Raw genomic sequence first — 13,673 nt, forward strand, 5'->3', positions numbered from 1 at the left:
CTGAATGAGGTTGATCAGACTGCTGAATGTCTTTTCGGATTTAGGTTTCGGAAGCCACAGTACCTTAATCCATGTCCAGTTTGGCGGTAACTTGTTGATGAGGGTGATACAAATGATCTCCTCCTTGATGTCAGCATTACACTCGTCCAGTGCGTATTTCAGTCTCTTGAAGGTTGAAATGTTGTCGTCGACTGACTTATCTCTCCTGTATTCCCAGCTGAGGAAATTGCTCACGGCCACGAACTGTTGAGATTCGGTTTTCGCTCCGAACCTCTCTTGGAGTTTCTTCCAGATTGAGGCGGCCTGTGTGTACTCCAGATTTTCATAGAACAGATTAACCACGATGTTGCTGTGAATCGAGTTCAAGAGTACATACTTCGCGGCGAGATTTCCTCTGTTGTACTTTTCTTGTTGCTTCTTAGCTTCGGGATCAGGGCTCTTGTTCCCAACTAGCGTTCCTTCGACAACTTGCCATGCGTATGGAATCAGTTTCAGCGTAGTCGGGATCAGGGCTTTCCAGGATATGTAGTTCGAACCATCTTCATTCAACACGATCGCTGCAGTCTTTCCTCGTATGTCACTCAGGTTTGGCTCTTCAGACTCGGATGGTACGTCAGGTTTGGCGTCACCTCCACTCGGAGTGACTCCGCCAGCAGGGGTGTCACCACCTCCAGTAGCAGAACCCCCTCTGAGTTGTCTCCGCCTGCCATGAGTCCTCCGCCCGTGGTCACGAGGGCCAGAGGTTTTCCTCGGTGTCGGACATACTTCGGTTCCTAGGTACGACTGTGCGATAGACTCACGTGGAAGATTTCTGTGGGTTGTTGAGTGAGTCGTGGAGACGTTGTCCTCTTGCGAATGGTCCTCAGCGTCCTCGGAGAGTAGAGTATTTCGTGCTGATAACGAATGAAGGGAAATTTCGGTCGGTTTCTCCTGAGATGACGATGAGTACTCGAAGAGTTCGATGGGATGAGTAGGCACCTTTCGGACGGAACACAACAGACCAAAGAAATAATACCGTTATAGGATATTACTCCTCAAGTGAAGTCAGTCTTTATTGAAACTGTTTATATACATGATTGGGAAGGGTCAGTCCGGTGTTACACATCGGATAATGTGAAAAGCAATTATCGATATATAGAACGCGAGTAGAGCAATTTAAATATGCACCGCCACGGGCGAGTCGTTATTTACGATCTTGCTCAACTACTCGATGCTGTGAACCATGAGATAGGAAAATACGAAATAAAGTCAGTTAACCTGTAATTTCCATCAAGCCTAATTTCCATAGATTTTTTCTTGAAGCTGCCTCAAAACTCAAACCGCTGTCATGGAAGCTGGATGATAAGCTCGCTCAGAGCCGCGATAGGCCCCGCCATTTGAATTCGGTGCCATTTTCGTCGTTCACAGAGTTTGTTCACTCTGTGAAATTTCGCGATATCGAAAACCACGATTATAGAGACCGTACAACCTTGTAGAAGCTCTATTCGCTTCCGACGAGGATTCAGGTCATGTGAGGAAGAGATTACAGCAATGATATGACACGAAAAACATCGGGCGCACAGAACTTTCTCACAGTGAATACATCGAATGAATGGAGCTAATTTGCAATCTGACGTGGAACAATCCTCGGAGAAAGTGAGCAACATTTCTGACAGAGATGGGAACCCGACCCCGGGTACTTCGAAGCCCCCAAGTCGCCAACCGCATAGCCACATTGGCCGGAAGGCCGGGTGCTGGAAGTGATTGAATATTAACGAATGCAACCGTAGAATGTCATGCCTCTGGTCGATTCTGAAGTCGAAGAGAAGGCAATGTTCAGTGAGTCTCTTGGCGAAGTCCTTCCATCGTCTGAAGCTAGACTGATCCGTATCAAATATCTCATCCGGATCGTATTTCCCGTGTATCTCATCGACGTGAGCCAAGATGAGAGCCAGTGCTTCGTTTTCGATCTCTTTCCGCTCTCTCTGATGCTTGTAGGTGATGAACTTGACGATCTTCCGCGTTGAGACTCGATTGGTAGCTTTCCATCTTGCTATCCAACTATGGGAGGCTGTGAATAGGGTCAATCTGAGATCCCTGGCTTTTTGCAAAGCCCACATCCTAATTGTGCGGTCGTGAACGATACACCCATTCGCCCGTGCGGAGTCGAACATCTCCTTGCAGTATTTCGACACCTCGAGGAAGCGTCCTCGTTGAGTTCCCATCTGCTCTTTGTACTCTCTGAAGCGTTTGACGTAAGATTTGTCGAGAAGCCTAGGTCGCGGCTCTAGGTCACACTTCTGAGCGAGCTCATTCATACAGCTTCCATGACAGCGGTTTGAGTTTTGAGGCAGCTTACAGAGAAAATCTATGGAAAATAGGCTATTTCCAATGGAAAACCCAAAATGAAGGTGGTCGAGTTATTCGGTCAAAAGGGCCCACCTGCCGCAAGGACATATGGCGTTTTTCTAGACTCGAGTCGACCTTCAAATCCCGCACTATCTCGTCGAAATCGCGAGGGGGCAGTTCTGGTACGTCCCTTGTGAGTTCGAAAGAACTCAGACCGCAGTTGGAAAATGGGCAATGGGAATAAACGAGTATAAGGTCGCGACAGGGGCGCGCACAGGATTTTTTTTTCAGGAAATTTGATTCACAGAGGCCCCGCCGTCTTCATTCCGAAGAGCCTGAGACGAGAGATGCTCAAGATCAGTCACTCTAGTTACCACGGAGATCGTTTGCTCTGGAGGAGGGCACGTGACTGCATATTCTGGCCCGGTTTGAAACAACAACTCGGAGACTTCTGCAACAACTGCGAAGCATGCTTATCGTTCAGAAGCAAGCAAAGAAAACAGCCCATGATCGAAACAACCTCCGCCACCTACCCATTCCGGGTGGTATTCCGAGACCTGTTCGAGCTTCGGAAACTTCGATACCTGGTCACGGTTGACGTGTTCTCTGACTTCTTCGAAGTAGACAACCTAGGCGAAACAGCTTCAACCAAGAAGGTCATACAGGCGTCGAAGAGACACTTCTCGCGGTACGGGATCCCTGTGGAAGTTACACAGCGATAAGGGGCCCCAATTCGCCTCGGAAGAATTCAAAAACTTCATGACCTCTTGTAGTATCTCGCTCAAGGGAACGGCAAGGCAGAAGCAGCCGTGAAAATAGCTGAAAGGCTTCTGAAAAAATGCACAAAAAGCGAAGAGGATTACGAATATGGTTTCCTAGAAACGCGGAACGTTTCACACCCGGAGGGTGTGAGCCGAGCTCAGAAGTTCCTTGGCCGAGATCTACGATCGAAACTTCCGTCAGTAGTGGACGGAAATACGATCTCAAAAAAGCCAATATGAAGAAATACTACGATAAGGGAGCACGACCTCTGGAGCGTCTCTCCAGAGGGAACATAGTTCACATTCAGCCCTTGGAAAGACATGGAACCTGGAAGCGGGCAATCTGTCTGCGATGAACAAGTTGGCCCGAGATCATACAACGTCAAACTGGCAGACGGAACGATAACGAGAAGGAACCGTCTCCATCTCAGGCTGAGAAAAGAACGCGTCGCCCCCGAGAGGACAGAGCCCCGGACACCAGCAGAAACGGAGAACGCGCAAGCACGGAGCAACCTACCGGCTAGGTCAGCGAAATCAACTCTTCGCCCCGCAAAACTCAACCACGCAAACATTCCGAATCATGCCCCAAATTCGATCGAGCTAAGAGGAAGTTCGAGGGCGAAAAGAGCACCGGAACGACTCCGATACTGATACCAAAGCATGTAGGGTGGAAGGAGGACGTTTTAAGGTTGAAATTGTCATAGTAGTAGAGAACGGAAGAGGGAACTCCAGATCTCGAGGTCGGTCAGCTTTGCGATAGTTCAAGCGAGCTGATTGACGACGGCGGGAACATTAAGAGGAGTGTAGCAGCAAAACTCGCGAACGAAATAATGTGACGGCAGCCAAATCATTGTCAAGAGATAATTACAGTAATAATCTGAGAAATACTCTCATCTTGGAAAGAGAAATGTTGATGCATATTTCTTAAACCTTCGCGAGCCAGCACATGACGTACCGCTGTGACCGTAAATAAACAACGTCTTTTCCTAGTCATCGATCCGCGGGGTAGTCACTGATCTTAGGAAACCAGTATCTTTTACAGGTTCGATGACAGTAGAGATGTTCAAAATATTTCTGGCCATCAACTATGCGTCCGGCTCTGCTTTCAAGGGTCTCCGCAGTGTTATGCTGAAAGCTGTTGACGATAAGCCCCAGCTCACGGTCACGCAGCTGCGAGAGGTGGTAGTAAGCTACGACAAGCGTACTCGCGACTCAACGATTGATCCCTCGGACTCCGTCGTGGAAAGTTCTGCCGCTGTGAATAAAGTACAGCTCGCTGATCGCCAGAAACGGCTCTATTCGAAGCCATCTGGTCAGTCCGCGACTAAGAAGCAATATGCGGCAACGACTACGACCTGTTCGGGTTGCGGCGGATCGCACAATCGTCGCTCGTGCCGTTTCTCCGGAGCTACTTGTTTCTTCTGTCACAAGAAGGGGCATTTGAAGAAGGTGTGTAGCAACTTCCTCGAGAAACAGTCTTCCGACGCGATTAACCCCGGTACTGTAGACGTCAGCGAGGTGTCCGACTCAGATCGCAGTCGCGCTATCGTCTCCGTCTTCTTGAACGGAGTAACGGTCAGACTCCGTGTCGATACTGGAGCAGATTTATCCGTGATTGGCAAAGCTTTAAGGGGAAAGATCGGCTCGCCCAGGCTCCTTCCGATGATATCCAAGCGCACAGCTGCGAATGGTGAAGGTCTGGACATTTCAGGTTTCTTCACGGCCGATTACAAGCTCTCGGAAGATTCCGACTTCGTCGTCTCGGATCGGGTGATCGTTCTCCGAAGGAGGGAGGCGGCTTTGTTGGGTTGCCGTCCGATCTTCCAATTGGGTCTCCTCGTTCCTAACCAGTCACTTGAGATTTGCTCAACCGTGGAGGGGTCCAATGACTCGAGTAAGTGGAGGTCTCGGTATCCCGATGTGTTCAAGGAAGGACTAGGTCTTCGTTCCAAAGTTCGAGTGCGGCTGGATCTTAAAGAAGAGTCAAGACCTGTACATCTACGAGCCCGTCCGATTGCTGCTGCCTTCCGGGACGCTGTAGACAAAGAGCTGGATCGGCTGTTGGACCTGGGTGTGCTGTCAGCAGTCGAATCCTCGTCCTGGGCTTGTCCCATCGTTGTGGCTCGGAAAGCGAACGGGAAGATCCGAGTATGCGCAGATTATTCCACGGGTCTGAACGACGCACTCCAAGATGTCTCACAACCGATTCCAAATATGGAAGAGATGATGACCAAATTCTCTGGGAACAGGGTTTCCACCCAGTTGGACTCATACGATGCTTACCTTCAGCTCGAATTGGAAGCACCCAGTCGTGCCCTCACGACCATCAATACTCACAGGGGGCTGTTCCAATACAACCGTCTGGTATCCGGGCTCAAAACCGCTCCGGCGGTCTTCCAACGCGCCATGGACCAGGCTCTCACAGGTTTGGATGGCACGCTTGTGTACTTGGATGATATCCTGGTTATGGGCGCAAACAGCAAGAGCACGATCTCCGTCAGGGTTGCGTCCTCGCTAGGCTCCAAGACCGGGGATTCCGTCTCGGTTTAGCAAAGTGTCTCTTCAATTCTCGTGAGGTCGAGTATTTGGGTGTTATCGTCAATGAACAAGGTATCAAGGCTGACCCGCAGAAGATCTCCGCGATACAGAACTTGCGTCGCCCGGGAAACGTCTCAGAGGTTCGTTCGCTTCTTGGCCTAATCAATTATTACGGCGAATTCGTCGACCAACTTCATCGTTACAAAGCAGTTTCCGAAGCTCTACTCTCGAAGTCATCGATCTTCAAATAGTCCGCCGCGCATGAAAAGGCCCTCGATGATGTCAAGAATTTACTGTCAGGTCCTCTACTTTAAGCGCATTACGGTCCCCGACAGGGTCTAATCGAAGCCGCTGACGCCTGCAACACCGGAATCGGAGGAGTGTTGCTACAGCGTTATCCTGATGGTGTCGAGAGAGCAGTCTTCCACGCCTCGAAGTCCTTGACTTCAACACAGCGCAATTACAGCCGAATAGAGAAGGAGGCGCCAGCGTTGGTCTACACAGTCGAGCGCTTGGAGAAGTTCGTTTGGGGCCGACACTTCATCCTCCAAACGGATCATCGCCCGCTCTTGGCATAATTCCGCACGCCGCAAACCAAGGGGCTGAGTGAGCGCACCGCGGCAAGATTGCACCGCTTGGCTTTACGGCTCGTACGTTATGATTTCGACATCGAGTATATTCGTACGTCGGAATTCGGTCAAGCGGATGCCTTATCCAGGCTCATCGAAGAGACGAGAAGCGATGCGCAGAACTCTGGCATGGACGAGGTAATCGCGTCCTCGGAAGTTCATGAAACAGGGATCGAAGATGCCGTCTAAATAAACATCAGACACAGAAACTCTTCTGCCACACGCAACCCTGCGTCCTCATTCCTGAGAGCATCTGCTCTACGAGACCTCGACCTTCGGAGATCATCTGAACCCTGTGCCGAATAAACTCTGGACTCTGGACCGTGGACTCCTACCGACTGAGTACTCTCTCAGGGAGCCACCGCTGAGACTCCTCACGGAATCCCGACATTCGTTATCAGCACGAGTGAACTCTACAGGAAACTCCACACAATAGTTTAAATCGCCGAGGTGAGTCAAGAGGTCTCCAACGCGCTTGGGTGATGCAGCGCGACACCGCGATCACGCTATACTTCGATGGAAGCGATACTCCGAAGATCCGCTTCAACCCTGCCATGGTCCTCCGGACGGATAGCAAGAACTACCTCACTCGGAAAACATTGGCTCCCGGACTCCTCCAAGCTGAGAACTACGCATGGCAGGTAGTGAACAAAGAGATCAAGCCGGACAAGGATCTATATACTTACTAACAATAAGTGTGATACCGGAGATCGCAATGCCAGGACCGTCTTCTCAAACATCGTTCATCCAAACGTCATCCTCGAGCAGTTCTACGGAGAATCCGAAACCGTGAGTGCTGTAACCATGTTGAAAAATTTTAAGAAGCACTCAACCCGCAACGATGGAATTTTCAAGGAACAGGCTCTCGATATGTGGCTTACTTAGCTACGAGTACAGTGAGTCCCAGGCTGTAACCGAGAACATGCTCCGGTACTAGAGGACCACGTTCGGTCTCGTCGAAGTTGGACTGGTACTGTACCAACAGGTCCTCATATCCAAGATGGTGAGGGCCCTACCGAACTCGTGGTCATAGTTCAAACAAGCTTGGACTACTAGATCCCCAGATGACAAGACTCTGGAAAATCTGCTCAGCCTCATCCGCTCGTCTGAAAAACAAGAGCGGCGACATTAACGATGTAACAGTGCTCATGGCAAGGACAAATCTGACCATACGAAGTCGACGACCTATGAGGCAGCAATAAAAACGACAGGATACAAACTTGCGAAAAATGCAGTCTTACTCCCGCACCACGGAGTTACGCTATTGGACATGTAATGGAGAGGGACATTCCTCAAGGTACTGCAACAAAAGAGTCCTCCGCGAAAAACCCAAGCGAAAACCTCACAGGTGCAATTTGTTGTCGACTCCGGCAGCTCTCATCACGTGCTCAACGACCAGAGCTTCTTCACGGAACTGAACTCTGCGACGACATCTCGAGAAGTGAAGCTTGGCATCAACAGTACCCTTACGGCACAAGGGTTTGGTGACGCCTTGCTGACTGTCTGCTGAGAAAACAAGTCCGTGAACATCAAGCTTTGTGACGCTCTCGATGTTCCGAAAATGAATACAAACCTCATCTCTGTTACCAAATTGACAGAAAATGGTTACAAGGTTTCAAGGCTCACGACGCTTTAGCGCACTCAAATAAACGGAAAATCAAGGAAACCCTGGACCGTGAGGGAATCGAGTATGAGGACGACTTCTTCAACTGTGAATTATGTCAACAAGGAAAACAGCATCGGAGCACCTACCGAACCAAACCCACAGATTGCAGAGCCAAAAGACCAGGATACATCCAGGGCGACTTGTGCTCACCCGCACAACGCTCTCTAACGAGGTTCAATCATTTCATGTGCCTGACAGAGGACTTCAGTCGTTTCCGACGAGTGTACTTCCTCAAAACAGAGGAGCAAACAGCAAGAGCCATCAGACAATACACTCGATGGTTCCGTAATTATGACATCGACCGGTTACACACGAACAATGGTAGTGAGTACTTCAACGCCACTGTTACCAAAATTATTACTGACCTCGGAGCGGATCATACAGCCTCAAACCCAAGGACTCCGGCTCAGAATGGTATGGCAGAACGAAGTAATCGAACTCTAGTGGAATTAGCAAGAACCATCCTCATAGACTCCAAACTACCCAAGTCCCTGTGCCAGAAGCAATTAGCTATAGTGCAAATGTCTTTAATGCCGTGACAATCAACTCTGTCACAAATCAATCAGCTTACGAAATTTTCCATGGTAAAAAGCCTTTCTTCGAAAGATTCTGACCGTTTGGCGCTCCATGCACGTAAGTTCGATTGGAACCCACAAGAAAGTGTTGAAATCTGTCTTTCCCGTGTTCGTTGTCACTACGCTTAGCTAGACTCCTACGCAGTCTTGCTTCCCTTTCTCTTACTTCAGTGTACGTATATATTACGCGTTCCGCTTCAATAAAGTTTACTGGGCATAGTCTGATGCTCTGGAGCTGTCATTACTATCTTTTGTGTACCCGAAAAGTGAATACGTTATCAGCGACGATCTGTTCTACCATCCAACTTGGTGAGAAACAAGTAAGTCGACTAAGTATTTCAAACTTGGAAGTACGAGACTATCATGGAAAGCTCGTGTAGGATTCATATCTAGCGCCATCCTGACAGCGCCATCTGGCTTCGCGCCCAATTGTGGAAACAATAATAAACCCCAGTTCCGGTAACGAACTCAAGTATCCGCGTCATCATCTGCATGGTGTCATCAGAAGTGGCTTAAAAAGTGAAAATGACGGCCCCAACAGGAGCAGCGGCGGCCGCATCGACTTCTGCGGCGATGACATCCGTCGCAACGATATCAACGCCGGTGTTCAACGTTTCACCGCCGCCACCGTTCGTCGTCGATGGAGTCGACATAAGCACCGATTGGGACGATTTTAAGCAAGAATACGAGATATTCGAAACGGTGACGCAGGTGACATCTCAAACACCGACGCTACAAAAAGCGACATTCCTCTCATGCTTAGGAATCGAGGCTAGAAAACTGCTCAAAGGTCAAGGCGTGGACGTGAAGTCGCTGACGAAGCAACAAATTCTCGAGAAAATCGATGACAAGTGTTCGAAAAAGTCTTCGAAGACGCTCAAAGATTTTCAGTTCTGGTGTTCCGAAATGAATCAGGCGGAAGGTGAGCAATTCGACAAGTATCTCGGACGGGTGAGCAGAGCGGCAATGGTATGCAACTTTGAGGACCGGACCGAGAACATTGTTGATCGTCTCATCCGAAGCCGGATAATCATCGGAATCCTTGACAAGAACCTACAGCGATCGCTCCTCACGAAAGACGCGAACCTAGACGCGGTGATGGAGAAATGTCAAGCGGCAGAAGCGAGCTCAAAGGGACAAGCAAAAATGAGAAAAGAAACCCCGGAAGAAGCTAAAATCGCCGGCGTTTTCAAACCGCAGCGGCGGGGTGCGAGAGAGGACGCCGACCGGAGAGAAGGAGGCGAGCGGAGGCGCAAAACAAACAAAAATGGCGACGATCAGCGTAAATCGAACGCGTGTTACAGTTGCGGCCTGCCAAATCATATCGCGAGACATTGCCGGAATGCAGGTGTCAACAGAAGAAAGAGGGTGTACATGGTACAGCAGCGAACAGGGAAGCGATGAAAGTAGAGACTGTGTCGGGAGTCGTCGGACGACGAACATTCTCCGTGAATGCGATTCGCAGCCGACCGGTCGGAGCTGTCGACGGCGCCGCTAAAGAGAATGCCGCTACACGAAACAATCAAGCAGCTATCGAGGTCTGCACATTCGAAGTGGAAGGAGATAGTCAGGATAGGAGGTGAAAGAGTTGTCGTGGCAATAGATACGGGGGCGGAATGTTGTTTGTTGCCCAAGTGTCTCGTCGACGAGCTTCTCAAAACGAACAGATCGGCGAAGTTGCACAGTTCGAAGACCAAACTAATCTCCTACTTTAACGACGAGCACATGACGACCGAGTGTGTTCACCTTCCAATCGCGTACAAGTCACAGGAATTGGTGGAAAAATTCTTTGTGGTGACTTCGAGTCTGCTGCCGACCATCAGCGGCGACACAGCCGAAGCACTGGGTCTGATCCGACGAGTCCCGAGCAGTAAGTGAGGATAAAGACAAAACCAGGTGGATGGAACGCTTTCCCGAAGTGTTCAGAGGGCCCGGCACGATAAGAGGAGCTGAGGTGAAGTTGAAGTTAAAGGAAAACTACGTCCCGGTGGTGAATCCGTGCAGAAAAATTCCAGTCTCGCAGGAGAAGGCCGTGAAAGAAGAAATCGCGAGAATGATCAAGAACGGGGTCGTTGCAAAAGTGAACACGCCGACGGAGTTTGTCAGCAATATTGTGGTGGTTCCGAAGGCTCACGGCCGGATCAGACTTTGTCTCGACCCCCAGCATCTCAACAAGGCGCTCCAGCGTGGGCCACACCCCACAAAGCGGCTGGAGCAGATCCAATGTAAGATGGCTAAGGCTGCATATTTCACGACGCTCGATGCAGATGAAAGCTTCTGGCAGCTCAAGCTGGAGACGGCTTCATCATATCTGTGCACATTCATCACCCCGTTCGGCCGGTATAGATTTCTGAAGGTTCCCTACGGAATAACGACAGCAAGCGACGAATTTCAGAGAGTCACGGACGAGACCTTCGGCGACATGGACGGCGTGATCCCTTACATCGATGACATAATAATCTGGGGTGAGACAAAGGAACAGCAACAGGAACGGGTTGAGGGAGTGCTGCAGCGATGCCGAGAAATCGGTCTTGTCCTCAACCCGAGTAAATGTCATTTCAACAAGACGTCGGTGAGGTATCTCGGGCACATTGTTAGCAGAAATGGATTCCGAATAGACCCTGACAGAATCGAGCATATCCAGGCCTTCGAGACACCGAGTGATAAGAAAGAGCTTCAACGTTTTCTTGGCGTTGTCAATTTCGTTGGAGGTTTCATCGAAAACATGTCCGAAAAGACAAAGACCTCTCAGAGATCTGGTAAAGGACGATGTGGAGTTCCTGTGGACAAGTGAGCAACAAAAGCGTTCGAGGTCTTGAAAGAAAGCTTGACGAGGGCACCGGTGCTGCGTTTTTTCGATCCTAGCCAACCGGTGGTGCTGAGCGTAGATGCTTCTGAATTTGCTGTGGGAGCAGTTTTGCTCCAGGACGGTAGGCCGGTCGCCTACAACAGCAGGGCGCTCTCAGCGGCGCAACAGAAGCTCCCGCAGATCGAGAAGGAAATGATAGCGATCGCTAACGGATGCTCGAAGTACCACTACTACATTTTCGGCCACACGGACATCACGGTAGAGACGGACCACAAGCCTCTTGAGAGCATATTCACAAAGGCTTTCGAGAAGGTTCCTTTCAGTCTTCAGCCGTACTGGCTATCATTGCAGAAGTACGGTCTGAGGGTCAAGTACAAACCAGGAAAAAAGATCCCCGTGGCGGATTTCCTGTCCAGAATACGGAACAACAAAGAAACGGTGGACAGTGCAAATATGAAGGCAGTGGCATCCATAGCAATATCTGACGAAAGGTTGGCGGAATACGTGAACGACACCGATAATGATCCTGAGCTAACCGAGCTCAAGAACATGTATCAACGTGGCTGGCCAAATGATAAGAAGGAGGTGCCTGAGAAGATATGGCGATTTTGGCCATACAGAGACGAGATCCATGTTTACAAGGGTCTCGTGTTGCGAACCGGGCGAATCATCGTACCTGCCAACCGACGAGCAGAGGTCCTCGATCAGCTCCATGCATCACATCGAAATGCGCAGAGCATGCAGAGAAGAAGTCAGGGCTCCATATACTGGCCCACTATCCACCGAGACATTGAAATACGAGTACAAAACTGCGAGGGTTGCCAACGCGATCATCACCGGATTCCCAAAGAACCCCTCATCTCGAGTAAGATCCCGACATACCCGTGGCAAATCGTAAGCGCGGACATCTTGCACCACGAGGGAGAAAACTATCAGGTCATTGTTGACCACTACAGTTTTTTCTGGGAAATCACGCGTCTGCCGAGCATGTCGGCGAGCGCCGTCATAAAAGCATTGTGGGAAGTATTCCAGAGACACGGCTACCCCGAGGTGTTCCGGTCAGACAACGCGACGCAGTACGTAAATGACGACCTGCAGAAACTTTTTCGCAGGTTCGACATTTCACATAGGACCAGCAGCCCGCTCTACGCTCAAAGCAACTCTATGGCCGAGAGGGCTGTGCAGGAGGCAAAAAGACTCTTAAAAAAGGTCAAATACGGAACTCCAGATTTCTACAACGCTCTGCTCGAGGTCAGGTCGACCCCGAGAACAGAACTCTTGAAATCGCCGTGTCAGCGCCTAATGTCGCGGCAACCGCGAACTCTGGTACCAACACTCAAGTCGCAGCTACAACCACGCGTCGTGAAACCAGAGGTCGTCCGAAAAGAGCTCCAAAAAATTCGAAAACAGCAAAAGAAAGAGTATGATCGTACAGCACACGACCGCAGCCCTCTGAGAGCCGATGAGAAAGTGAGAATCTTAGACCCGAAGACAAAAAATTGGACGCCGGGAATCGTTGTAAAAGTGTTGAACGTGCCACGGTCTTACGAAGTGAAGGACTTAACAAACGGTGGGATGTACCGAAGAAACATGAGCCATCTGAGAGCAACACGCACCACCGACCCGGAAGCTCGAATCCCGGCTCCCGCAACTCATACCGCCAGGAAAACCCCCTTAATCGTCCGAAAAAGAAAGTCAGAAACTCCGATCACCCCACGGCGCTCTGAGAGAATTCGAAACCTAAGTGATCTTAAACGCAACCGCTATTCATAAATATTGTTCATAACCGCGGATGTGATTAGCACTCGAATAACTAATAAGATGGAAGCAAACAAAAAATAATTCCATTAAGATATGGAGGATGTAGGATTCATATCTAGCGCCATCCTGACAGCGCCATCTGGCTTCGCGCCCAATTGTGGAAACAATAATAAACCCCAGTTCCGGTAACGAACTCAAGTATCCGCGTCATCATCTACAGCTCGTTTGATGTGGTCAATCCTCTGGGCAAAGAGGACACCACGGATAGGTCCAAGAGAGCAGCCTCAGAAACAGAAACTGATGAAGATACGAATCCAGAGAGTATCGTGACCGATACGAAATCATTGCCAGCTTGCCCAGTCGTACTCAAGGAATATGGCCAAAACTTTGTGGCATGGAAATCACTCATACCGATATATCTGGCCAATGATAGTGATGTAGCTGATGTGGTACAAGGTACTCTAAAAATGCCTGTGAGAGCTGAAGGTACCGATAAGTACACTGACTTACAAGCAAAGACTATCAGTCGATTCCGGAAAGCTAATCTGAAAGCCAAACAAATGTTATTCGCTTCAATTCATCAGAATCTGATTGTCTCCTTATTCT

The 13,673-nt window shown here is 49.7% G+C and overlaps 1 protein-coding gene and 1 pseudogene across 1 annotated transcript; both read left to right on the top strand.

The window, feature by feature from the left end:
• Positions 1–2,675: 2,675 nt before the first annotated feature.
• Positions 2,676–6,205, top strand: LOC100904270 (uncharacterized). The gene is made up of 5 exons (XM_003742138.1): positions 2,676–2,984; positions 3,102–3,234; positions 4,132–5,552; positions 5,666–5,767; positions 5,963–6,205. Exons 1-5 carry the CDS (start codon positions 2,676–2,678, stop codon positions 6,203–6,205), a joined length of 2,208 nt encoding a protein of 735 aa, XP_003742186.1.
• A 3,795-nt stretch (positions 6,206–10,000) lies between these two features.
• Positions 10,001–12,776, top strand: LOC114828162 (uncharacterized protein K02A2.6-like; annotated as a pseudogene).
• Positions 12,777–13,673: the final 897 nt, after the last annotated feature.

This window comes from Galendromus occidentalis, unplaced genomic scaffold (genome assembly GCF_000255335.2).
Source record: "Galendromus occidentalis unplaced genomic scaffold, Mocc_1.1 scf7180000077285, whole genome shotgun sequence".
NCBI lineage: Eukaryota > Metazoa > Arthropoda > Arachnida > Mesostigmata > Phytoseiidae > Galendromus > Galendromus occidentalis.

What these genes read in the sequence shown, in the direction of transcription:
- LOC100904270 (XM_003742138.1), top strand. Translation starts at nt 2,676, where the DNA reads ATGCTCAAGATCAGTCACTCTAGTTACCACGGAGATCGTTTGCTCTGG. An exon ending in GAACGTTTCACACCCGGAGG is followed by an intron (nt 3,235 to 4,131) that starts GTGTGAGCCGAG and finishes TATCTTTTACAG; the next exon opens with GTTCGATGACAGTAGAGATG. An exon ending in GCCCGGGAAACGTCTCAGAG is followed by an intron (nt 5,768 to 5,962) that starts GTTCGTTCGCTT and finishes GGTCCCCGACAG; the next exon opens with GGTCTAATCGAAGCCGCTGA.